At 49.8% G+C, this 23,620-nt stretch overlaps 1 protein-coding gene and 1 pseudogene across 10 annotated transcripts; one reads left to right on the forward strand and one right to left on the reverse strand.

Annotated features, from left to right (window-relative positions):
* The first annotated feature begins 5,239 nt into the window (after positions 1 to 5,239).
* Positions 5,240 to 23,524, forward strand: Tbc1d13 (TBC1 domain family, member 13). Of its 10 annotated transcripts, XM_030252063.1 has the most exons (14): positions 5,261 to 5,422; positions 6,307 to 6,380; positions 6,919 to 7,062; positions 8,183 to 8,223; positions 8,378 to 8,411; positions 8,631 to 8,692; positions 8,792 to 8,891; positions 11,985 to 12,067; positions 13,772 to 13,931; positions 18,162 to 18,372; positions 18,872 to 19,035; positions 20,133 to 20,293; positions 20,441 to 20,498; positions 21,210 to 23,522. In XM_030252063.1, exons 5-14 carry the CDS (start codon positions 8,391 to 8,393, stop codon positions 21,273 to 21,275), a joined length of 1,086 nt encoding a protein of 361 aa, XP_030107923.1. In that variant the 5' UTR covers positions 5,261 to 5,422; positions 6,307 to 6,380; positions 6,919 to 7,062; positions 8,183 to 8,223; positions 8,378 to 8,390; the 3' UTR covers positions 21,276 to 23,522. The 10 variants fall into 10 exon arrangements, with proteins under 10 accessions (XP_006498385.1, NP_666364.1, XP_030107923.1 ...); XM_006498320.3 differs by lacking the exon at positions 8,378 to 8,411; XM_030252062.1 differs by lacking the exon at positions 6,919 to 7,062 and having other exon boundaries at positions 5,262 to 5,422.
* Positions 15,067 to 15,565, reverse strand: Gm52549 (annotated as a pseudogene).
* Positions 23,525 to 23,620: the final 96 nt, after the last annotated feature.

A 23,620-nucleotide genomic window follows, 5' to 3' on the forward strand; every position in this document is an offset into this window, starting at 1 on the left:
CTTCTTGTTTCTTTCTGCACGACTACTTAACAAACCACAACCCACCATACCTCTCTGGGCCCTAGCATTTATTTTATTTTATTGGTTTTTTTGAGACAGGGTTTCTCTGTATAGCCCTGGCTGTCCTGGAATTCACTTTGTAGACCAGGCTGGCCTCGTACTCAGAAATCCGCCTGCCTCTGCCTCCCAAGTGCTGGGATTAAAAGCATGTACTACCACACCCGGCCTTATATATATCCTCTGAAACGTCCCTAGCATTCCAAACTTTGCACCATCACAGAAATTATCTGCAGCTGGCAAAAGCACACCATTGCTAGAGCACCAGGCAAATCATAGTCAGCGTCTGTGGTCAGTGCAAAGCAGCCCCACATCCCACACCCAGGGTTAAAACAAAAACACATTCTTATAATTTTCTGTAGATTTTTTTTTAAAGATCTACTTATTTATTATGTATACAGCGTCCTACCTGCATATATACTGAAGGCCAGAAGAGGGCACCATATCTCATTATAGATGGTTGTGAGCCACCATGTGGTTGTTGGGAATTAGACTCAGGAAGAGCAGCCAGTGCCCTTAACCACTGAGTCATCTCTCCAGCCCCTATTTTTGTGTTTTTAAAGAAAACAAAAGTGCCATTATACATCCTCAACAGCATAGATTTTTTGTTTTTTGTTTTTTCAAGACAGGGTTTCTCTGTGTAACCTTGGCTGTCCTGGAATTCACTCTGTAGACCAGGCTGGCTTGAACTCAGAAATCTGCCTGCCTCTGCCTCCCAAGTGCTGGGATTAAAGGCGTGTGCCACTACTGCCCGGCTAACAGCATCGATTTTTAAAAAAGAAGGGAAGAGAGAAAGAAAGAAAGAAAGACAGAAATGCAAGTTGATAATCCTTATTTCACAACATGTGAGTGCTGAGAAATAAATCCAATGAGATTGTAAGATACAATAGAATAGAAAATCTGTTGCTTTCTTTAAACACTAGAACAACCTGAAAATATTTAAAAGAATGATGGGTTTGTCAGTGCATGATTTTGATCCAGGAGGCAGAGATAAGAGGATCTCTGTGAGTTTGAGACCAGCCTGGCATATATTGCATAAATAGATAGATAGATAGATCTTATTAAATGAATTTTTGTGGGCCAGGCATAGATAGTGACACATGCCTTTTTATCCAAGCACTCCTGAAGCAGAAGCAGGCAGATCTCTGTAGGTTAAAGGCCAGCCTGGTCTACATAACAAGTTCTAGAAGTGCCATGGGGGAGGGGTAGCTGTCAGTTCAGATGCCAGAGGTTGATGTTGGATATCTTCTTCAGTCACTGTTTTTGGAGACAGGTTTCTCACTAACCCTGGAAGTATTTGACTCTGAGTTTGTCACAACTGCAGATTTCACATGGGTGCTGGGGGCTTAGCTCGGCAGCTGAGGCTTGCTGGGCAGGCGGGCCGGCACTTTACCGGGGGCTTCCTCTCCATCCTGCCACAGGGGCATAGCTTGGTTCTGGAAACCTAGCTGGGTGGCAAGGGATTGAAGAAAGGACAGACAAACGCTCAGAAAAGCTAGAACTGGGAGAACAGAGCGGCGGCCACGCATAATAACCTGGAACTCAGCTGTTCTAATATGCATCGCACAAGGAAAGGAAGTCCACTGATGAACCTCACCTGTACTGGGAAGATTGGGAAGGCTCTACTGTTCCTGTGTGTATCAGGGATGCGGTCCCTGACAGAATTCATGCCCATGTCTACAGTGCACATTCACTTGGGGCTTTTTCAGCTCTCCACAATAGCACAAAAGGGAACAAGAGCAACATTTTTCTCGGAGGGTGTGTGTGTGTGTGTGCACATGGAGAGCAAAGGTCACCTTGCAGGGCTGAATTTTGTCCTTCCAAGAGCAAAACATTTAAGAACACATTTACAGGCTGGAGAGAGGGCCTAACCGTTTAAAGTGCCTGTTGTTCTTCCTGACAATCGATCAGGGAAGGTTCAGTTCCCAGTACCCATATGGCAGATCACAATCATCTTCAGTTCCAAGGGATCCAGTGCCCTCTTCTGACTTCCTTAGCACCAACCATGTATGTGGTGCACATGCAAGCATGCATGAAGGCAAAACACTCATATAAATAAAATAAAAAATATAAAAATTAGCCAAAGAAGTGGAAAAAAAAAACCCTTATAAACTAAAAACTACAAACCACCGCTGAAGGAAATTAAAGACACATTAATGGAAAGAAACCCATGCTCACAGGCGGGACAGTTCAATGCGTTAGGATGACATTATCACCCACATTGATCTACAAAGTAAATAAAACTCTTCCCAAACTCTTAACAGCAGCTTTAAAAAAAAAGAAGAAAAAAAGGGCTGGAGAGATGGCTCAGTGATTAAGAGCACCAACTGCTCTTCCAAAGGTCCTGAGTTTGAAAGACTCACAACGTGAGGACTCCCCCACATTCTGACTCAGGAGAGGCGACACCCCAAAATCACCCACAAGAAACGGTCTTGCTGCAAATTGCAAGAGGATTTTTATTCAAGAGCGCTCTCGGGCCCATGGTCATACACCACACAGGGGTAGAGGACCGTGGCGCCCCGAGTAGCTGAGTAAGGGGGTATTTAAAGGAAAAAAACACAACTCAAGGAGGTGGGAAGGGCGTTGTTGGAAAATACCAAAAATACCAGATAAGAGTCACAAGGAAGTACAAAGTCACAGGTGTCACAAGGAATACCAGGTAATTGTTAACTCTCAAGACAGTTTCTAAGAGCCCCTAACAATAGCACATTTGCATTGCAGGTTCCGGTAATGGTCAGGGTGACTTTCTTTGAATTAACACTCTTTGAACACAGGAAGCGGGTGGGTGGAGGAATGTCGCTGTTTTATGATTAGCATACCTTGGAGCACTGCGTTTACTACTCTTTCAAGTTCAAATCCCAGAAACCACATGGTGGCTCACAACCATCTGTGATGGGATCCGATGCCCTCTTCTGGTGAGTCTGAAGACAGTGAAAACTTATCAGGCATTGTGGGGTGTGCTTATAATACCAGAACAGGGGAGGCAGAGACCTGAGTATCAAGAATTCAAGCTAACCTTTGCTTATAATAATATAGTGAGTTTGAAGTCTCCTGAACTACCAGAGACCCTGTCTCAAAATAAGAAAGGATGGAGGAAGGGAGGGAAGAAGGAAAGATTTACCTCAAGCAGGGCATGGTAGTGGTGGCACACGCCTTTACTCCCAGCGCTCAGGACACAGAGGCAGGAGGCACATCTGTGGGTTCAAGGCCAGCCTGCTCTACAGAGTGAGTGCCAGGACAGCCAGGGCCACACAGAGATACCCAGTCTCAAAACCAAAACAAAACAAAGCAAAAAGAAAAAAAAAGAAAGATTGAAAGACTCACCTTATATGGAATATCAAGGTTCAAGAAAAAAAAGAGCAAACTTGAAAAGGTGAACAGAGTTGGTGGTGAGTCCAGACCGCACTGAGAGTAGTGAGTTTGGGTTTCAAATTAACAAAGGGTGGTTGTGGTAGTTTGAATAGGAATGTCCCACAGACTCATGTGTTTGAATGCTTGGCCACAGGAGATGACACTGTTAGGAGATGTGGCCTTATTGAAGGAAGTATGTCACTCTGCAAATACTTTTTTTTTTTTTTTTTTTTTTTTTTTTTGGTTTTTTCGAGACAGGGTTTCTCTATGTAGCCCTGGCTGTCCTGGAACTCACTTTGTAGACCAGGCTGGCCTTGAACTCAGAAATCTGCCTGCCTCTGCCTCCCGAGTTCTGGGATTAAAGGCCTGTGCCACCACGTTGGGCTTTTTTTTTTTTTAAGATTTAATTAGTTATTTTATGTATATGAGTACACTGTAGCTGTCTTCAGATAGACCAGAAGAAGGCATCAGATCTCATTACAGATGGTTGTGAGACACCATGTGGTTGCTGGGAATTGAACTCAGTACCTTTGGAAGAGCAGTAGTGCTCGTAACCACTGAACCATCTCTCCAGCCCCCAGCTCTCTTTTTTAAATTAAAAAAAACATTGTGTGTGTGTGGGAGGGGTACTGAAGAAATAGTTCAGAAGTTAAGAGCTCTAGTTACTCTTTCTGAGGGTCTAGTTCATTTCCCAGCTCACAACTATCTACAACTCCAGTTCCACAGGAATCCAACACTCTTCTGACCTCCAGGCAGGTAAGTGGTGCACAGACATACATGCAGGCAAAGCACCCATACACATAATTTACAGAAGAAATTGTGTGCCTGTGTGTGCAAATATGTGTAGCAATAACGTGTGTATAGGGGCCCTGACCTAAAGGCCATTTGCTTTCCTTGATGGCTCTCCCCTTTATTCACTGAAGGTAGTCCAGCGAGTCTGTTTGCCGTCTAAACCTTGCACATTCCCGCCCCTCTTGGCAGCTCTTTCATGAATTCTGTGGATCCAAACGCCAGAGCTCACGCTCACGTGAGTGCTTTATTCCCTGGAGCATCAACAGCGAATTCACTTCTAGCAGAGTGAACTTCTTGAACCTTCAACTTCTGATCTTCCTGCTTCCACCTCTCAAATGCTGGCATTACTGGCATGTTTCCCCAAATCCAGCTACAAGGAGTGCTGAACCTGAAACCTGGTTTCGTGCATGCTAGCCAATGATTTTCATAGTTGCTCTTTTAAGTTCACACTCACAACTGAGTTTACCAACTGAGTTACACCCTTAGCTCCTGTTTTTCATTTTCTATTGCTTTAAAATTGTGCAATTACAGAAATTCTACTTGGGGATGGGAGTGCGGGGGAGGGGAGGAGTTTCAAGACAGAGTTTCTCTGTGTGGCTCTTCCTGTCCTGGAACTCTGTAGGTCAGTTCAAAGATCCTCCTGCTTCTAGCTGGGATTAAAGGCGTGAGCTACCACCGCCAGGCTTGCCAGAATTCTAGTTTATGAACTTCCAAAGTCAAGGAAACCTTGAGCTGTACTCCTCCGGCTCCTCCGAGAGGTATTTACTGAGCAACAGGGTCATTTCCATAAGGAAGGACTCGACATTGAATGAGACCACACCGGAGACTAAGTCTAGTTCAAACAACTAGTTCAATCAACCAAACAACTGTACCGCAGTTAATGACAGGGAGTGAGAGAGATAGACAAGTGTATTCAGTAATCAGAAACTGAGGGCGGGAGACTCATAGCCAGCGGGATCACTGACAGTCACGCCGTCCTGACGCTCAACTGACGGTTTGCCTAGCCTTAAAGAAGTCCCCGTCACGTGACCCTTGGGCGGACCCAGCGCGGCCCCGCCCCCGCGGAACGCGCACGCTCCAAGTTCTGCTTCCTGCCGGAGGCTTTTGCCCAGCGCCCCGTGTCCCCGGAGGGAGGGGGGCGGTGGCGGTGGCGGCAGCTGGGGCTGCAGAAGCAGCTCGGGAGTCCGGAAGTCAACACCATGTCGAGTCTGCACAAGAGCCGGTAAGGAGACCTGAGGTCAAGACTGCACCCAGACCGCTCCGTCCAGGCCGGGCCTTCGCACAGAGAGAGCTGCTCAGCGCATGTGCGGCCAAGAACAGCCCCCTCCCCCGGCGGCGAGCCCCCTTACGGTCTCATTGCCTGTGTGGCAGAGGCGAGAAGCAGAGATGCTTCTCTTACCTCAGTGTCACCTTTCTTTCTCTCTCACTCGGGACCCCTTTCCCTAGTGTCTCCCTTGTCCAGCCCCCTATTACCCTCCCCGCTTCCTCGCTCTAGGATTCGCACCTTCCCCCGCCCCCAAATGCCCCTGTCCCTGTGCTCCATGCTCATGAGAAACACCAGGGGATCCAGGTTCTCCAATCTGGCCTCTTAAATCCACCTCCTACCCCCACCCCAGGCACATCTTGCAACGCCCGCTAAATTCTGGTCACTCCAGGACTAATTTTTAGTCTTTTGTCTTTGCCTGAGGGCAGGCCCGAGAAGTCTGTGCCCCCTCCCCTTTACCCAGCCAAGAGCTTCGGGAGCCATGGGGAGATTGTACAAGTCTGTTGTCTGTGGATCCAATTACTCCTGGTTGCAGGAAGCTTGGTTGTGTGAATTCGGGTAGTGGTGTGCTGTGGGCTGGGCTTGGCCGCAGCAAGTGCCCAGGAAATGCCAGCTCGCTAACAGTGGACAGTGCTTAATGTTAAGTTCTCACTTCAAACCCTTTGGATTAGAATACCTCTCATGGCTTTTCGTTGACATGGCAGATCTTAGAGGAAGAAACTTGTATTGTCCACTTCCCTAAGCTGGTAGTTGGAGACCGTTGGGAGTGAAAGATCTTTGGGCTGGCTGCAAGAGTGGTCATTAAGCCTGTTACCTTGGCGTTTCCTTTTCTGCCCTTGAAGGATTGCAGATTTCCAGGATGTCCTGAAGGAGCCCTCCATTGTGTTGGAAAAGCTTCGAGAACTCAGTTTTAGTGGTAAGATGCACTTTTACTCAGGGTTTCCCTGGAAACCTGCCTGCCGGCAGAAAGCTGGCCCTTAGCTGGGGGGGGGGGGTGATCCCCCAAATCCCTTGAAGTGGCCTGAAGACTGCACCGGTGGTAACCCTTTGTGCCTAGGGAAGGCCTCTCAGCATTTCTCAGCTCGTTTCTTGAGTTAAGGAAGTTGCAGGGTGGTTCCCGGGTTCTCTACTTGGCTGTGGATCAGAGCTGAGAGTGACCTTTGGTTAGTGTTAAAACTCAAGCCGTAGAGCACCAATTTTAAGGAATTGAACTTCCACCACATTTGACTTTGCCCCCCACATGGTTAATGTTCCAGCACAGCAATAGCTGGATTTTTACCCCGTCTGTAAAAACATCCCAAGATGTTTGTAGAGCTCCTGTGGTACTGCCTAGTAACTTTTCAAAGAAAGAATTTAAGTCGCCTGTGTCGTGCAGATTGGGGTGGGGTGGGGTGGTTAATTGGCTCATTGTCAGGGAAGCCACCCTCAGAGCCATTCTTCTGAACTCCTGACAGCATTGCAGAAGTTGGCCTTCCCATTCTGGAGTGGTGTGGAGGCCCCAGAGGGGAAGCTGCCTGTGCTGATTGTGCAGAGCTCGGACTGCACATCACACCTGTCTTAATCCTGGTTGCTCTGTCTACAGATCCGTGTCTTTATCTGTAAGTGAGGACGATGCAGCTAATCCTCCATCCTTACTGGAGCTAAACTGGGAATTGAATGAAATGGTGGTTGTCTGGCACAGAGCCCTCAACAGGACCAATGTGGGGAAGCCACAGAGCCATTGCTTATGTCTAGCACAGGACACAGACACAGGGGCATCAACAAATAGATAAGCTTTTGCCTGCCTGAGAACTTAAAGTCATACTCAGGTCTTTATGTAATTCCAGTTTCTATGGGTGCTATGGAGAAACCAGAGAGCCATTGTTTATAAGCAGCACCGCGACATTAATGCCTGCCCAGCATAGTGATTCACACCTTTAATCCTAGAGCAAGAGGTAAAGGCAGGTGAATCTTTGTGAGTTCAAGGCCAGCCTGGTGGTCTACATAGTGAGTTCTAGCTCAGGCAGGGCTACATAGTGAGACCCTGTCTCAAAAAACAAAATGAAAAGAGCCTGTGGCTGGGCATATAGCTCAGTTTATAGAGCGTTTACCTAGCGCCCCACTTTCCACTCTCAGCACCCTATATATTAGACGTGATGGCAAAACCCACTTGTAATCCTGCCACTGAGGAGGCTGAGGCAGGAGGATCAGAAGTTCCGTCTCAGTTCCACAGTAACTTGGAGACCAGCTTAGGCTATATGAGACTCTGTCCCTCCCCTAAAAGAAGAGCCTGACTTTGAAAAGAATGGTTAGTTGGTAAGGGCCCTTTGAGGAAGGAATATCAAAGATGAGAAGGTTCAGAGTACAGACGCAGTTCTGGGCTGGGGACAGGGCTGTAGACAGTATAGAAGGTAGAGTTAGCATCTGCTTAGACATTTCTTTTTTTGTGGGGTGGGGGGTTCGAGACAGGGTTTCTCTGTATAGTCCTGGCTGTCCTGGAGCTCACTTTGTAGACCAGGCTAGCATCAAACTCAGAAATCCGCCTGCCTCTGCCTCCCAAGTGCTGGGATCAAAGGCGTATGCCACCATGCCCGGCTTGCTTAGACATTTCTTTGGTAGAGAATGGTTCCTGAAGTGTTTCCTGCCCACTCCACTCCCTGCCAGCTGGCTCCAAGGCATAGAGGTCTGGGGGGTTCTGGAACTCTGGCTTGGGGTGACCTTTGCCTGCTGTGTCCACAGGCATCCCCTGTGAGGGCGGACTGCGGTGCCTCTGCTGGAAGGTGGGTGTGCCTCGGGCGGGGCTTCTTGTTTCTGACTCCGTTGGGTCTTGCATGGACCTCCTCCCGGCCTCTCCTCTTTGCTATTTTCCTGGCTTGTCCGAGGAAGTCTTTCTGAAAGTTGTGGGGTTTTGTGTTCTCTTGGCTTCCCCTCCAGGACTCCTTTGGGGATGGACTACTTCATTATGCCAGTAAAGATTTCCACTCATTGGTACCAGGGAAGCCACCCTCAGAGCTGAGGTGGTGGCAGCCTCCGTTCCGGGTTACCAGCCCGTCAGTACCAAGTTCTCTTCTCATGTAGAACAGTCTGAGGAAAGCAGAGGACGGGGCTGAGCTGGGCTAGGAGGAGGGAGGCCACTGTCCAGGATGGGGACAGGCATGTCGCCAGAGCTGTGCTGTTCTCTGTGCAGATCCTCCTGAACTACCTCCCTCTGGAGAGAGCCTCGTGGACTTCCATCCTGGCCAAGCAGAGGTGAGACCTATGATGAGGAGCAACCTCACATGGAGCCTCCCGTGAGTGCCTCTCTGGTGGGGTCACCAAGCATCTTTTCTCTGCGTGTCTCTCCTGCAGGGGGCTCTATTCGCAGTTCCTGAGAGAGATGATTATCCAGCCTGGCATTGCCAAGGCCAACATGGGTGTATTCAGGGAGGATGTGACCTTTGAGGACCATGTAAGTAGGGTTCATGTAAGCATGGGCTGAGCTGAGCATAGGTGGGGGCAGAGGCTTGAATCAACCAGGACCCCTTGCTGGAGGACAGGTGCAGCCTGGCCTGCATTCCTGTGTGCGTCGTCCTCCCTTCTGCATCGGCTTGCCCCCACTTGGAAACAGTGGTGTCTCCCTGCTTGCACTAGACACAAGGGAACCACAGGAGCCCAGGCCTAGTTCATAACGTAGGCAATGACTATAGTCCTGAGAGTGCTGTGAGAGTTGCTCTGCACCAGGACCTCCTAGGGCATGGTCTCTGGAAACCTGACTAGTCCAAGAGTGAGTGAGAGAGAGAGAGAGAGTGTGTGTGTATGTCTGTCTGTCTGTCTGTCTGTCTGTGTCTATGTGTCTGTCTGTCTGTCTCTTGGTTTTTATGAGGCAGGGTTCTGTGTGTAAGCCTAGCTGTCCTGGAATTTGCCCTCAGACCACTTGCCTCTGCCTCCTGAGCTCTGAGATTTAAGGTGTGCATCACCAACCACCACTTGGCTCGTTTTTGTTTTTGTTTTTTTTTAAATAAAAGGCTAATTTAAAAAAATTTTTCTAGCTTCATTTATTTTATGTATATGAGCATTTTGCTTACATGTGTATATGTGCACTACATGCATGCTTGATCAGGCGATGGTGTCATATCCCCTGGAACTAGAGTTACAGATGGTTGTGAGCTACTGGGTGGTGCTGGGTTCTGAGGTCCTTTGTTAAGAGTGGCAGTACATAGCTGGGCGTGGTGGCGCACACCTTGAATCCCAGCACTTGGGAGGCAGAGGCAGGCGGATTTCTGAGTTCGAGGCCAGCCTGGTCTACAAAGTGAGTTCTAGGACAGCCAGGGCTACACAGAGAAACCCTGTCTCGAAAAACCAAAAACAAAAAACAAAAAAAGAGTGGTAGTACATGCGTCACACTATATGTGGTGGTGCACGACCTTAATTCTTCCACTCAGGAGACAGAGGCAAGTGAGTTCCAGGACAACCTGGGCTACACAGAAACTCTGTCTCAAAAAACCTAACTGACTACATAAATAGTACATGCTTTTAAAGACTCATTAATCTCTCTAGTCTTTTTAAGACAGACTCTTATGTATTTTGTGCTGGCCTGAGACTTGGAGTTTTTTTGTCTTTTGTTTGTTTGTTTTGTTTTGTTTGTTTTTTGAGATGGGGTTTCTCTGTATAGCCCTAGCTGTCTTGCAACTTGCTCTATAGACCAGACTGGCCTCAGAGAGGTTGTCACAGAGATCCACCTGCCTCTGTCTCCCTAAGTACTGGGGTTAATGGTGTCTGATACTATCACCTGGCTCTGGAACTCAATTTATAGCCAAGAGTGACACTGAACTTGAAACATTTTTTAAAAAATTGTTAAGCCGGGCGTGGTGGCACACGTCTTTAACCCCAGCACTTGAGAGGCAGAGACGGGCAGATTTCTGAGTTCAAGGCCAGCCTGGTCTACAAAGTGAGTGCCAGGACAGCCAGGGCTACAATGAGAAACCCTGTCTTGAAAAAACAAACAAACAAAAAAAAATTGTTAGTATTTGTATGGATGCCAGGGTGGGCACATGTCATGGTGCATGCATAGAGGTGAGAGGACAACTTTGAGTTGGGGACTGAACTTAGGTCTTTATGCTTGTGCAGTTGGCTTCTTTAACCACCAAGCCATCTTGCAGACTGGAAATGGGTTTGTTTGTTTGTTTGTTTGTTTGTTTGTTTTGAGACAGGATCTTGCTATGTAGCTCAGGCTTTCAAACTTGCAGCCTTCGTGCTTTGTTCCCTTGAAAAGGTCCAGGCTTTCCCTCTGGCTAAATGTTTGTTAACCTTTTTATGACCTTGGAGACTAAGCAAAGGATCTCCAGGGTGGTAAGCAATCATTTCTCCGGAGCTATACAGTTCTCGTTTGTGGTCCTATGCTTGTATAGTTAAAGAAAGAGCTGGGCAGACATGGAGATGAAGTGCCTGTCTGAGGCCTGGAGAAACTCCTGTCTCCTCTTCTTTTTTTTTTTTTTTTCCTTTTTTTTTTTATTACGTATTTTCTTCAATTACATTTCCAATGCTATCCCAAAAGTCCCCCCCCCCCCACTCCCCTACCCACCCATTCCCATTTTTTGGCCCTGGCATTTCCCTGTACTGGGGCATATAACGTTTGCCTGACCAATGGGCCTCTCTTTCCAGTGATGGCCGACTAGGTCATCTTTTGATACATATGCAGCTAGAGTCAAGAGCTCTGGGGTACTGGTTAGTTCATAATGTTGTTCCTCCGATAGGGTTGCAGATCTCTTTAGCTCCTTGGATACTTTCTCTAGCTCCTCCATTGGGGGCCCTGTGATCCATCCAATAGTTGACTGTGAGCATCCACTTCTGTGTTTGCTAGGCCCCAGCCTGTCTCCTCTTCTTATAACAAGCTCCTTTCTGTAGACTTTACAGGACAAGAAGTGGAGCTGGGCTGGCCTCAGAGCCATCCTCCCAAGTTGGAATTGACTACTCAAAGCTCTGGTAGAAAATGAGACGGTGTTCATTCATTCAGTCAACCTTTCTTTCTTTTTTTTTTGTTTGTTTTTGTTTTTTGTTTTGCTGTTGTTGTTTTTGTTTGTTTGTTTGTTTGTTGGTTGTTTTTTTTTTGGGGGGGGACAGGGTTTCTCTGTATAGCCCTGGCTGTCCTGGAACTCACATTGTAGACCAGGCTGGCCTCGAACTCAGAAATCTGCCTGCCTTTGTCTCCCGAGTGCTGGGATTAAAGGTGTGCACCACCACCGCCCGGCCTCAGTCAACCTTTCAACAGTGCTCAGTGAGGGATTGCCATAGACACACTTGTAGCTGGGGCACTGCCAAGTGCACTGTCTGCCACCCAGCATGTGTTCAGAGCAGGCTGCAAGGCTTGTGGCTGACTGTGCAGTATGGAAGTGTTGCCACAGTACCTGGGAAGCATTGGGAAGCCTGTGCTTGCTGTGTCCTCTGGGTGGACTGAGCTTGTCTTTAGATCAAAGCCAGGGCTAAAGGCACTTGGTCTGAGGCCCCTGAGCTGCAACCCTGCCTAGTTCTTGGACACAGCATCTGCTTTTCCCTCTCTTCACAGCCTCTGAACCCAAACCCTGACAGCAGGTGGAACACATATTTTAAGGACAACGAGGTGCTACTCCAGATTGACAAAGATGTCAGGTAAGAGGCTCCCAGGGGCTTCTGCTGCTGGGGGCCTGCTGCGGGGACTGGGGGAAGGCTCTGTGGGGTTTGTGCCACAATGTGCTGGAACCTATTTGTCTGGTTTAGTTGTAGCCTCCCCTCAACTATTTGACTTTGTGCAGGTGACCCAGGCTCTCATGCATGATTTATCTGGAAGTAGAAGTGACATAGCTCAGGTTAAGGGTGTGTGCAATATAGGAATGTTATGCTGGCTATAACACAGGACAGCGGCCTTTGAAGAAAGGCCCTGGGAGCCAGTCCCTCTCCTCACTGAGCTGCCTGCCTGAGTCCTCTCTGGCACACACTCCTTGTTTAGACAGGAAAGTCATGCAGAGCAGACTCAGCAGCATTTCACGGAATCTCTCTCAGGCCCAATTCTGCCTGCAGTGGCACAGGCCAATTGCACCCATGTGAGGAAGGCTGGAGGCTTATGTGAGGAGTCAGATAGTCAACCTGGCAACACCTATGGGATTGCAAAGGTTCCCAGTGCTGTGGGGAAGAAAAGCTGGTGCTCTGAGAGAATAGGAGCCTCAGTTTAGAGGAGGTGACCTTGCAGGATGTGCCGGTCATGAGGAGAATGGGAAGAGCTTTCTAGCCTAAGGAACTGATGCAGGAGTACCCTGAGGCTTGGGGTACCGTCCAGGAATCCTCTCCTTTAGCTTTCTGAGTGCCACTTCTCTGTCCAGATCCCTTCCAGATAACCTCTGGATGCCAGGGGGCAGTCACCAGGCTCTTGCTGCCTTTCTGCTCAGACTGGCGTTGGAGTAGCCCTGCCCGTAATATGATCTGGGCCAGGTTTAGGTCAAGAGTCCCATCCTGTAGTAGTTTTGTGGAGGAATTAGGGGCTCAGGTTCTGTCTTATTGGTGATGGCAGTAGGTTGTTAAGGTTTCCCAAGGGCCAGGAAGCAGTGTGCTGGGCCTAGGAGCTTTGAGGAGTACATGTGCATGCCTGCCCTGTCACACTCCAGATCCAAGCCGCCCTCCTAATGTTCCATGCATCTCTCCATGCCAGCAGAGGACGTTCTGTGATAAATGACCACAGGCAGGCCTTATACATTGCATACATCTAGAGACAGATGGGTGGAAATAGATGATTCTCTTGTTGGGGATTGAACTCAGGACTTGACCCTTAGATCCACACATGCCAGGCGAGTGCTCTGCCACCAAGTGGCATCCTCAGCTCCACACAAGAAGTCTCAAGAAGTGTCTGTGGTCTGTGAGAATTTGGCTGTGTGCCATAGAAACACTTAAAATATTTACACGTGTTCCTTTTCACAGACACATATGAAGTAACTGTGCAGATGCCATTTCTACTGCCTTTTTAAAAACTGGTTCTCTTGGGAAAACTATTATTATTTTAGTTTTTTGAGACAAAGTCTCACACTGTGTGGTCTGGAGCTCACTTTGTAGCTGAAGCTGGCCTTGAACTCAGGGCAATCCTCCTGCCTTAGACCTCCCAAGTACTTGGTTACATGTGTGAGCCACCATACCCAGCTGTGATGTTACAATTACAAACAAGCAAACCGTTGAAGGGGTAAGCTTAGTGGTAGAGCACTTGTCTAGTGTGGACCTAGGTTAGTCCTCAGCACTGTAAAATAAGTAGATCAACCATTTCTTAGGATACCTGGGGCTGCCTGGCTGGAACCTCCACCCTGAGTGATAGCATTTTTTCCATTCCAATAGGAGGTTGTGCCCAGATATATCTTTCTTCCAAAGAGCCACTGAGTACCCCTGCCTGCTCATCCTGGACCCGCAAAATGAGTTTGAGACCCTTCGTAAGCGGGTGGAGCAGACGACACTGAAGTCTCAGACGGTGGCCAGGAATCGAAGCGGGGTTACAAATGTAAGAGCCAGTTGGGGATCTGAGATAGTTTTCTTTTTTAAGATTTATTTATTCTGTTTGAATGTTTGCCTGTGTGTGTGTGCGTGCGTGCGTGCGTGTGTGTGTGTGTGTGTGTGTGTGTGTGTGTGTGTGTGTGTGCATGCACTGTGTACATGTCTAGTGCCTATAGAGGTCAAAAAAGGCATCAGATCTCCTGGAACTGGAGTCATGGATGGTTGTGAGTGCTGTGCTGGGAATCGAACTCTGGTCCTGTACAAGAACAAGTGCTCTTTCCTGTTGAGCCATCTTTCCAGCTCCCTGCGGTCTTGTCTCCCCCCTCCCCCCTTTAAGATTTATTTATTTGTGAGTATTCTATCTGCTTGTTTGCCTGCATGCCAGAAGAGGGCATCAGATTTTATTATACATAGTTGTAAGCTACCTTGTCCTTGCTGGGAATTGAACTCAGGACCTCTGGAAAAGCAGCCAGTGCTCTTACCCACTGAGCCATCCATCTCTCTCCAGCCCATGGGGCTTTTCCTGACAGGCTGTCCCTTCCTGTCTCCTTTGGTGCACTGGCCACAGGGCACTGGGTGCTTTCTGAAGGTTGCTGTCAGAGGCCTTTTGTTGTAGTTCCAGCCGGGCATGAGAGCTACAGGCCAGGCACTGTCCTCATCTCAGGCGCTTCTGCTAGAGGTAGAGTGGAGACAGTCCTGAGGGATGTCCCATTGTGGTGCGAGCAGCAGTGGGACAGCTAGCCATCCATCCAGGTGTGGGCCTCAGCGGCTGCAGCGGATCTAGACAGCAGGAGGTGAAGGACAGAGCAGAAGAGCTGCCTGAGTATTATGGAAGGCATGTGCCAAGTCCTCAGATACGAGAGAGTGAGTGCCAAATGTTCCAGAGTGGGGCTGGGCTAGTGATTCTGCTGCAGAGACAAAAGCTCTCTGACTGAGCCTCCAGTGACCACTGGGCCTCCTCCTTTTCCAACAGGCCATCCCGTTACCCACCATGCTGCACATGTGCCACCATGCCCCTCCTGGACACCCTGGAGGAAGTCACTCACAAAAATGCTGGGCTGTGGTAGACCATGCATTTAGTCCCAACATTTGGAGGGCAGAGGCAAGCAGATCTCTGAATTTCATACCAGCCTGATCTACAGAATGAGTTCTAGGACATCCAGAGAAACCTCGTCTCAAAAAACAAAACTTTGCCGGGCATGGTGGCGCACGCCTTTAATCCCAGCACTTGAGAAACAGAGGCAGGCAGATTTCTGAGTTCGAGGACAGCCAGGGCTACACAGAGAAACCCTGTCTCGGAAAAACCAAAACCAAAAAATGAAAAACAAAAAAAACAACCAAAACCAAAATCTATTATTGTACAAGGGATCTGGATAGGAAGTAGAGATATAGCAGGCCTGCTCTGCCCTGATTAACGTCCTGTGCCCATTCTGATGGCCATGAATGTGCCAAAGGTGCCATTACCGCATCAGGGTTTCTCCAGTGTTCCCCGACAGCTTCCAACCCCACACTTCAATCCTGAGACAGGGGGAGGTTCCAAACAGCGCCCTGGCCACCATAGCACAACTCATGACAAAGTCCATCCTCACACAGCAGGAGCAGCCAGGCTAGGACTGTCTGTAGGGACATAGCCACTGGCATCTCCTTCACCACCATATCACTCAGCTCAACATCTCACAACAAAAGCTTAATTTATCATTTGTATCATGGAAAAAAAAAAAAAGAGGGCCCCTTTGGCTAGAAGCAGTGAGATGTGAGGGAAGGTGCTGTTGAGCTCCAAGATCTAGCAGATCCTGCCACTTGTGGCAGATGGTATGCACCCCATCTCCACTCCCCAAAATGAGGTGTATGACCTTATTTCTACATGAAAACCCATTGCTCTGGGACCTGTAGCAGTGACTTGTTCCCACATGTCACTGGCTTTCTTCAATGGGAAGGCCCTGCTCTGAAGCCTCCCCAGCAGGGAATGGAGGACTGCACAGATCTCTCTGAGTTGCTACCATCAGAGCAGTATCAGAGCAGGTACCATCTCTCCTGGTCCCATGCACCTGCTGCAGGGTTGGGATTCACAGGAGTTGTGCAGAGCGTTGGCTTGGTGAAGGAACCGTGGCTCACTTGTGCATCTGTCTTGCGTGGATGCTGGATAAAGGCCCAGCTCTATTGATTCTTTTGCTGTAGCTTTGTATATGAGGGTCAGACTCTTCCCATTTTACCTTTGGAACTGGTCTCACAGTCCAGGATCCACCCAAGCTTCATCCCTGGGACTCTAGACCTGTGGTAGGGTGACCTTCTGTGTGACTCTGGTCTTTTTCCTCTCTGTAATCTGGATATGATCATTTCTGTGGAACTGCAGGAGGAAATGAGGTCACGGAAAGTAGGTTCTTGGAAAGCTGGGAGCACTGGGCCTTCCTGGGAGACATCCTGCTCCAGTGGCTTGGCCAAAGTCTTTGAGCTAGCCAGTCCAGGCTCAGGTCTATGTGAGCCTCAGTTTTCTCCTCTTGAAATATTCAAAGGTAGTGTCATGGCTCTAAGCCTGTAATGTGAGGTAGGAGGATCAGCTCAGGGTCACCCTCAGCTGTATGACGAGTTTGAAGTCCAGCTTGGGCTATGCCCAACTCTGTTTAAAGAAGAAAAGAAAAAAGAAAAGAAAAGAAAAGAAAAAGAAGATGGCTTTGAGAAGTGTGTAGGACTGTTGGAGGAGTGTGGTCTGCTCCTGAGGCGCGTGTGTTTCTGTCTTATATGTGTGCTGTGAATGTGGAGGTAGCTCGGACTCCCTGTCCTCTGTTCTAAGACTCACAGTCTCTGTGGGGGTGTCCCCTGCAGTCCCCCAGCTCTGTAGCCACTGCTGGCACAGGCCAGGGACAGCTGAGGCATCAGAATCCCCTGAGTTTTCTGAGATTCTACAGAGCAGCAGAGGTTTCGGACCCTTCTCTTGTTTTCAGCTGGTTTTTGTGTCGTCCAGGTTGGCCTAGAACTCTCATACATAGCTGAGGCTGGTTTTGAACTCCTGAGACTCCGGCTTCTGCCTCCCAGTGCTGGGATTTACGGGTCTGCACCACTACATACAGCCAAGTCTTTATTCTCGTTACAACTGAAGTTTGTTTCCAAATGAAGTTTGTTTTGTTTTGTTTTGTTAAAGATTTATTTATTTTATGTATATGAGTACACTGAGCTGTACAGATGGCTGTGAGCCTTCGTGTGGTTGTTGGGAATTGAATTTTTAGGACTTCTGCTCAATCCGGTCAACTCTGCTTGCTCAGTCCCTGCTTGCTCCAGCCCAAAGATTTATTTATTTATTTTTCATTTTTTATTAGGTATTTAGCTCATTTACATTTCCAATGCTATACCAAAAGTCCCCCATACCCACCCCCCCATTCCCCTACCCACCCACTCCCCCTTTTTGGCCCTGGCGTTCCCCAAGATTTATTATTATACATAGGTACACTGTAGCTGACTTGAGATGCACCAAAAGAGAGCATCAAATCTCATTACGGGTGGTTGTGAGCCACCATGTGGTTTCTGGGATTTGAACTCAGGACCTTCGGAAGAGCAGTCAGTGCTCTTAACCGCTGAGCCATCTCACCAGCCCCACAACTGAAGTTAAAAAAAAAAGCCCAAAAAACAGAAAACCATACATTTTATGTATATAGCTAGATATGCTAAATATATACATGCATGTGTATAAGTTACACCTGTGCGTAACCACCCGTCTAGTGTAGAATTTCTCACTGCAGGAAGTTCTTTCTCTCCCTTCCTCCACCTCTGTTTATTTTGCTTTTGTTTTTCAAGACGGTTTTTCTATACAACCTCTCTGGCTGTCCTGGAACTCTCTCTGTAGACCAGGCAGGTATCAAACTCCGAGATCCACCTGCCTCTGCCTCCTGAGTGCTGGGATTAAAGATGGGCACCGTCACCACCCGGTATAACCTCTATTTTGTTGTTTGGTTGGTTTAGTTTGGTTTGATTTTAAGATAGCCTTGGCTGGCCTCAGACTCTCAGAGTTCTGCTTGCCTCTGCTTCTCAAGTACTGGGACAGCAGGAACTGTGTTCTATCATGTCTGTTGTGACCTCTGCTTTTAGCCTAGTGTAACTGGAAATCTCCTCCTGCTCCACTGGCCTGCCTGTTCCTTGGGCTGGACATGTTCCTCCTGCCCTTTCTTGCCCATAAGCTAGGATACTGTCAAGCTGGGCTTACCGGAAACAATTGTCCTGCTAACAGGCTCTCCCTTCTCTCCAGATGAGCTCCCCGCACAAGAACAGTGCGCCATCAGCCCTGAACGAGTATGAGGTGCTACCCAATGGCTGCGAAGCCCACTGGGAGGTGGTGGAGCGCATCCTGTTCATCTATGCCAAGCTCAACCCTGGCATCGCTTACGTGCAGGGCATGAATGAGATCGTGGGCCCCCTCTACTACACTTTTGCCACTGACCCTAACAGCGAGTGGAAAGGTAGACAAGCTCTTAGCTACCGCAATCTCCCCTTGCTGGCTCCCTAGAGAAAGGAAATGGGGCTGGACTGACCGATAGGCTGTATGGGGCTCTGAAGCCTCATCCGCTTTTATACATCTCTGCTCATGTCAGAACAGAGGCTGGCGGGATTGCATCTGAGACCCTTTCCAGCTCTGCCTTTCTGAGTTCTGCTTCTTACGGATCTGTTGACGCCTTTGACTTGCGGTAGAGTAGATGGTCAGGATGCACTGAGAGGTGGGGTCCATTACCACAGCGCATGTAGGCTGCTGAGTGGACCCTGTGCCTAGGTGAGGCCAAAGTGCCGAAGGCATTAGGGGTGGACAGGAGCCAAGGCCAAGGACTCATTCCAGCTGCCAGGGGCAGTTTGGTGACACTCATAAGTGGGGCAAATGTCTTATGGGTGAGAGGTGAGGCGGGACTCAAGAACAGCTCACGTTCCTTTGTCCACTCACACCCTGCTGCTGTCTGTCTGTCCCAGAGCACGCTGAAGCAGATACCTTTTTCTGCTTCACCAACCTCATGGCTGAGATCCGGGACAACTTCATCAAGAGCCTGGATGACTCCCAGTGCGGTATCACCTACAAGATGGAAAAGGTGTACTCCACCTTGAAGGATAAGGATGTAGAGCTCTACCTGAAGCTGGTGAGGACCTGACTCATGGACAGGACGCACAGGCCAGGGACACAGTAGTTCTGCCTTGAATGTGGGGGCTGGAAGTGGCTGTAGTTGAGCAATGTTGGGCTGGCCCAGCTCCAGGGAGCACTGACCCATGTGCTGAGACAGGCCTGGGAGGCCTGGCAGCTGAGCGTAGAAGACATTAAGTAGGCTGGGAGTGTGAAGTTAAGAATGGTACTTACAGGCTGAACGTGATGGTGCATGCTTTCAGCCTTGCAAGCCAGGAGTACGTAATGAGACCTTGTCTCAAAAAACAAATCCAGCCTTGAGAGGCAGGAGTAGGTGGATCTCTGAGTTCCAGGCCAGCCAGGGATCCACAGAGAAACCCTGCCATGAAAAAAAAAAAAAAAGGAAGAAAAGAGTGTTGCCGGCAAGATGGTGGAGCAGGTGAAGGTGCTGAAGGCCAAGGCCAGCACATTCAGAGGTCTGGTGGCCTCTGCTTTCCAAGTGCTGAGACTGAAGGGGCGCGCTGCCACCTCCCAGCTGAAGCTTGCATTTGTTTGTTTGTTTTCCAAGACAGGGTTTCTCTGTGTAGCCCTGGCTGTCCTGGAACTCACTCTGTAGACCAGGCTGGCCTCGAACTCAGAAATCCGCCTGCCTCTGCTGGGATTAAAGGCGTGTGTGCCACTAACACCCAGCTTTTTTTGGTTGGTTTTTTTTTTTTTTAAGAGTTCTGTTTTTTACTGTGTGCTGTATACTTTGTTACCACCCCGTGTGGCTCACAGGGTGCTGTTCTCTTGCGGATCCCTCCTCTATAGGGTTGTTCTGTGGTTCTGTGAGCTGAGCACAGGTACAGTGCCTGGTACTGGCCTTCATGCTGCTCCACAGAACCAAGGGGGGAGATGCATGAGTTGACATCTTCTCCAAATGGAAAGACTAGTGTAAGATTCAGGAGTTTTAGTGTGCCTTGCAGAAATAACAACATTGGCTGGAATTGCCCTGTTAGTGGACCCAGGCTCTGTACGGCCCCTCTGAGGGCCCTGAACAGGGCTTGCGCCTAGGCTGTGTCTTGTTTATTTAAATAGCTGACGTGCGCTCCCTGACACACACCCTCTGTCCCCCAGCAAGAGCAGAGTATCAAGCCTCAGTTCTTTGCCTTCCGATGGCTGACATTGCTGCTGTCCCAGGAGTTCTTGCTGCCTGATGTCATCCGTATCTGGGACTCCCTCTTTGCTGATGGCAACCGATTCGATTTCCTCCTCCTGGTCTGCTGTGCTATGCTCATGTGAGTGGGGCCATCCTTAAGAGAAGCTGGGGGGTGGAGGTGGGGGAGTACCCAGACCTGAGTGGTGAGCAGGGGCCACCCTCCACAGCTAGAGTACACCCGGGGCGCACCCAGGGTCCAGCACTGTGGCTCCTTGTTTCCCTGCAGACTGATCCGGGAGCAGTTACTGGAGGGGGACTTCACTGTCAACATGCGGCTTCTGCAGGTACTGGTTGGTGGCACGAGCCCAGTCTCAGACACTGGCAGGCTGGGGCCAGAAACAGGAACACATACTGCGCATTCAGGGTCCAGACCCCTGGAGCGCATCCGGTTTGGGCCTGAGTTGAGTCCTGGTCCTCACAGACCTTGAGTGTAGTGTATGGAAGTTATTGATTTGTCTTAGGCCAGAGAGGTGTGTGTCAGGTCTGACAGCCAGCCTAACGTCCATATCTGTTCTGCTCTGCTTCTCATGTGACTTGAGCCAAGTGACTTTGTCTCTAGGCCTTAGTGCGTCTCCAACACCTGGCCTAGGGTTGGTTTCCAATAACCTCACTAGCTAGGTCTGTAAGACGGCCATAATCACAGTACCCCTCCTTGAGCCTCCTGAGGTGACTAGAAAACCAAGGGCTATGTTGCCTGAGCTAGCAACATGCTGTTCATAGGTGTGGCTCCAGCTTCTGTGTCAGACGTGAGGGCTGAGGCCTTTGGGTACCCTGGTTCTAATACAGGCTGTGAGACCCTTTGGGCCTTGGGACGCAGAACCTTAGTGACTTGCAGTGTTTGGGGCAGGCTACTCTGGGTGTCTGGTACACCATGGTCCCTGGCCCTGGTGCCATTCCATGGTAACGAGTCTCTGGGAAGGTGGTGGGTGTGGCAAGTGGAGCAAAGTGGCTGCTGCTCCAGGAGCATGACCTTGCTTTCGCTTTCCGCTTTCCAGGATTACCCCATCACAGACGTCTGCCAGATCCTACAGAAAGCCAAGGAACTCCAAGACTCGAAGTAACGTGGTAGCAGGGTCCCAGCTTTGGAAGAGCAGCCACTGCGCTTGCTCCACACCCTTGTTTTGGGGACACAAAGGAGCCTGTGAGAAAGCCAGCCTGAAGGGAAGCTACAGTCCTGGCCAGCTCCAGGTCTTCCCAGCCTGGTTCCCATGGTCCAGGGTGCTCCTGGAGCACGCCGCGATGCGCTCCTTCCCAGTGCTCAGCCCTGCCACACTCCCTGCACCTCAGCCCTGGGACCCTCCACCCAGACTGCTCAGCAGGGCCGGAGCTCCTGAACTGGCTTCCTGGGGCTGGGGCCATTTGGGGCCTAGGAGGCTGACAGGGTCCTGCCATGCCTCTGCCCAGTAGCTCCTCACCCCTGTGCTTTCATCTTCCCTGAGTCCTGGTCAGGGGAGGCAATTAGCTAATGGGCCAGAAACAACTTCTGAGTGTTGGTGCTCAGACTGCCTGGGGAAGCACCCCAGAAGAGCTGAGTGACTGCCAGTTCTAGGGCCACCGTTTGTCCCTGTCCGGTGTGTTTGCTTGTGGCCGGTAGGGTTGTCTCCCAGGTCTCTGCTTTGTGTGTGTGTGTGTGTGTGTGTGTGTGTGTGTGTGTATGTGTGTGTGTATGTATGTATACATGTGTGTTCACACATGCCCTGGCAGTGGGGTGAGGGTATGTGGGAACCCTCTAAGGCCCTGCTTCCCCTCTGTGTCTACCTCTGCCTGTCCCTTTTCTTCCTTTGCCAGAGGCGTGTGTGGCTCCTGCTGTCTTTCTTTTGTCTGTCCTCTTTACCCTGGCGCTCTCCTCCCCTCTGCTCCCTGAGGCCAGCATTCAGGAGTGTAGCTTAGTGAGAAAGCCCTGGAGGCCAACTTTATTGGCATCCTGTTCCCATCCCCAGCCTGAGGCCTCCAGGTCCTCTATGTCAGAGCAGGAATCCCCAGTACCTGCTCCAATGGCAGCCTGTGATGCTTTGAGCCTCTCGCCCATTTTCTACTCAAGAATGGAGAAAGGAGGGATGGGGAGAGCCTTCAGTTGGAGAGTAAGATACCCTGGCTGCTGTGTGCCTGGGAGTTGCCATTTCAGGAGTGATGTCATCTCTTTGATGGCCATGTTCCCATCTGGTGTGTGTAGTTCTCATCAAGGGCAAGGGACCAAAGAAAGCTTCTCTGGGTCCAGGGTGGCTAAACTGGAAGGCCTGGAGCTTCACAGTACCAGAGGGCTACCTCTGCCATCTGCCCCCATGGGAGGCGGAGCGGGGAGGCGGCGGGGGGGGGGGGGGGGGGGGGAGGCTTCGGAGGTGCTGGCCTTCCTGGTCATGTGCTTGATCTATCTTCTGACTTTGGGGCTGGGTTCCCTGAACCCTATAGACTTTTCTGACCATGTTTCTTCCGGAGGTCAGGTGGCTTGAGTCCTGAAGGCAGGTTGGCAGCAAGGGCTCTTAACCTTCTCCAGAGACTGGCCAGCAGGAGTGAGGCTCCAGTAGCTGGCACCTGAAGCCTTCCTGAGAGCAGAGGGCAGGGCTGCCTCCTTCCCAGGCCATTGCTTTAGCCAGGTTGGGTTGAGTGCTGCTGGGACTCTACCTGCCTTTTTACTACCTTCTCTCTCAATACACAACACCTGGGACGTATTTTACTATTTATTTGGACACAGGCTAGCTATTTATTGCAGAGTGGCAAGTGACCTGGGGAGGAGTGGCCAGGATGCTAAAGGAGTTGGAGAATTCAAATATGGATTGTCTTATTCCCCAAGGTTAACCCTGACATCCTCTCCCCGTTCCTGCCTGAGAGGGCTGCCAGCTTTACCCTAGAGCCGAGTATAAGGGAGGCCATATACACTCCCGCCATCTTGACCGCCCCCAGACCTAGGACTTGGTAGCTGGTAGCTCAGCCCCAGTACTGCTCCCTTTGTTGACTGGGACGCAGCAAATGCTGCCCAGGACGCGGATGCATTCATTCCTTCTTGCCTGCCTCCCCCACCCCACCCCTTGCCCCGTTTCCTGGGACCATGCTACTGGAATCACTGCATCTGATTTGTTTCTGTGGGAGACCTGCATCCTGTGCCCACCACTTGGTCCTTGAGATGAAGGCCAAGGACATGGAGACTTTGTCTTGGGTAGGGTGGCTCCGCAGTTGGACGCTGCCTGAGGGAAGGATCTGCCCTTGATTCTTAAGGGGGAACCCCGAGCCTGAGCTCCTGCAGCTCCCGGGAGCTCAGCAGGCCAGGGCTGTTGATGAGTCGTCCTTAATAAACTGTGCTCTTTACCATGCGTGTCGGTGCTGTGCTGGCTGGACTTGAGACTTTGGAGGAGAGGAAACAGTTGGAGCAAGGACAGAGCCAGAGTCCCTTAGAGTGTTCTAAGACAGA

The sequence above is a fragment of the Mus musculus genome, chromosome 2 (assembly GCF_000001635.26).
Source record: "Mus musculus strain C57BL/6J chromosome 2, GRCm38.p6 C57BL/6J".
In the NCBI taxonomy this organism is placed as follows: domain Eukaryota; kingdom Metazoa; phylum Chordata; class Mammalia; order Rodentia; family Muridae; genus Mus; species Mus musculus.

What these genes read in the sequence shown, in the direction of transcription:
- Tbc1d13 (NM_146252.3), top strand. Translation starts at nt 5,400, where the DNA reads ATGTCGAGTCTGCACAAGAGCCG. An exon ending in TCCATCCTGGCCAAGCAGAG is followed by an intron (nt 8,693 to 8,791) that starts GTGAGACCTATG and finishes TCTCTCCTGCAG; the next exon opens with GGGGCTCTATTCGCAGTTCC. An exon ending in TCAACATGCGGCTTCTGCAG is followed by an intron (nt 20,499 to 21,209) that starts GTACTGGTTGGT and finishes TCCGCTTTCCAG; the next exon opens with GATTACCCCATCACAGACGT.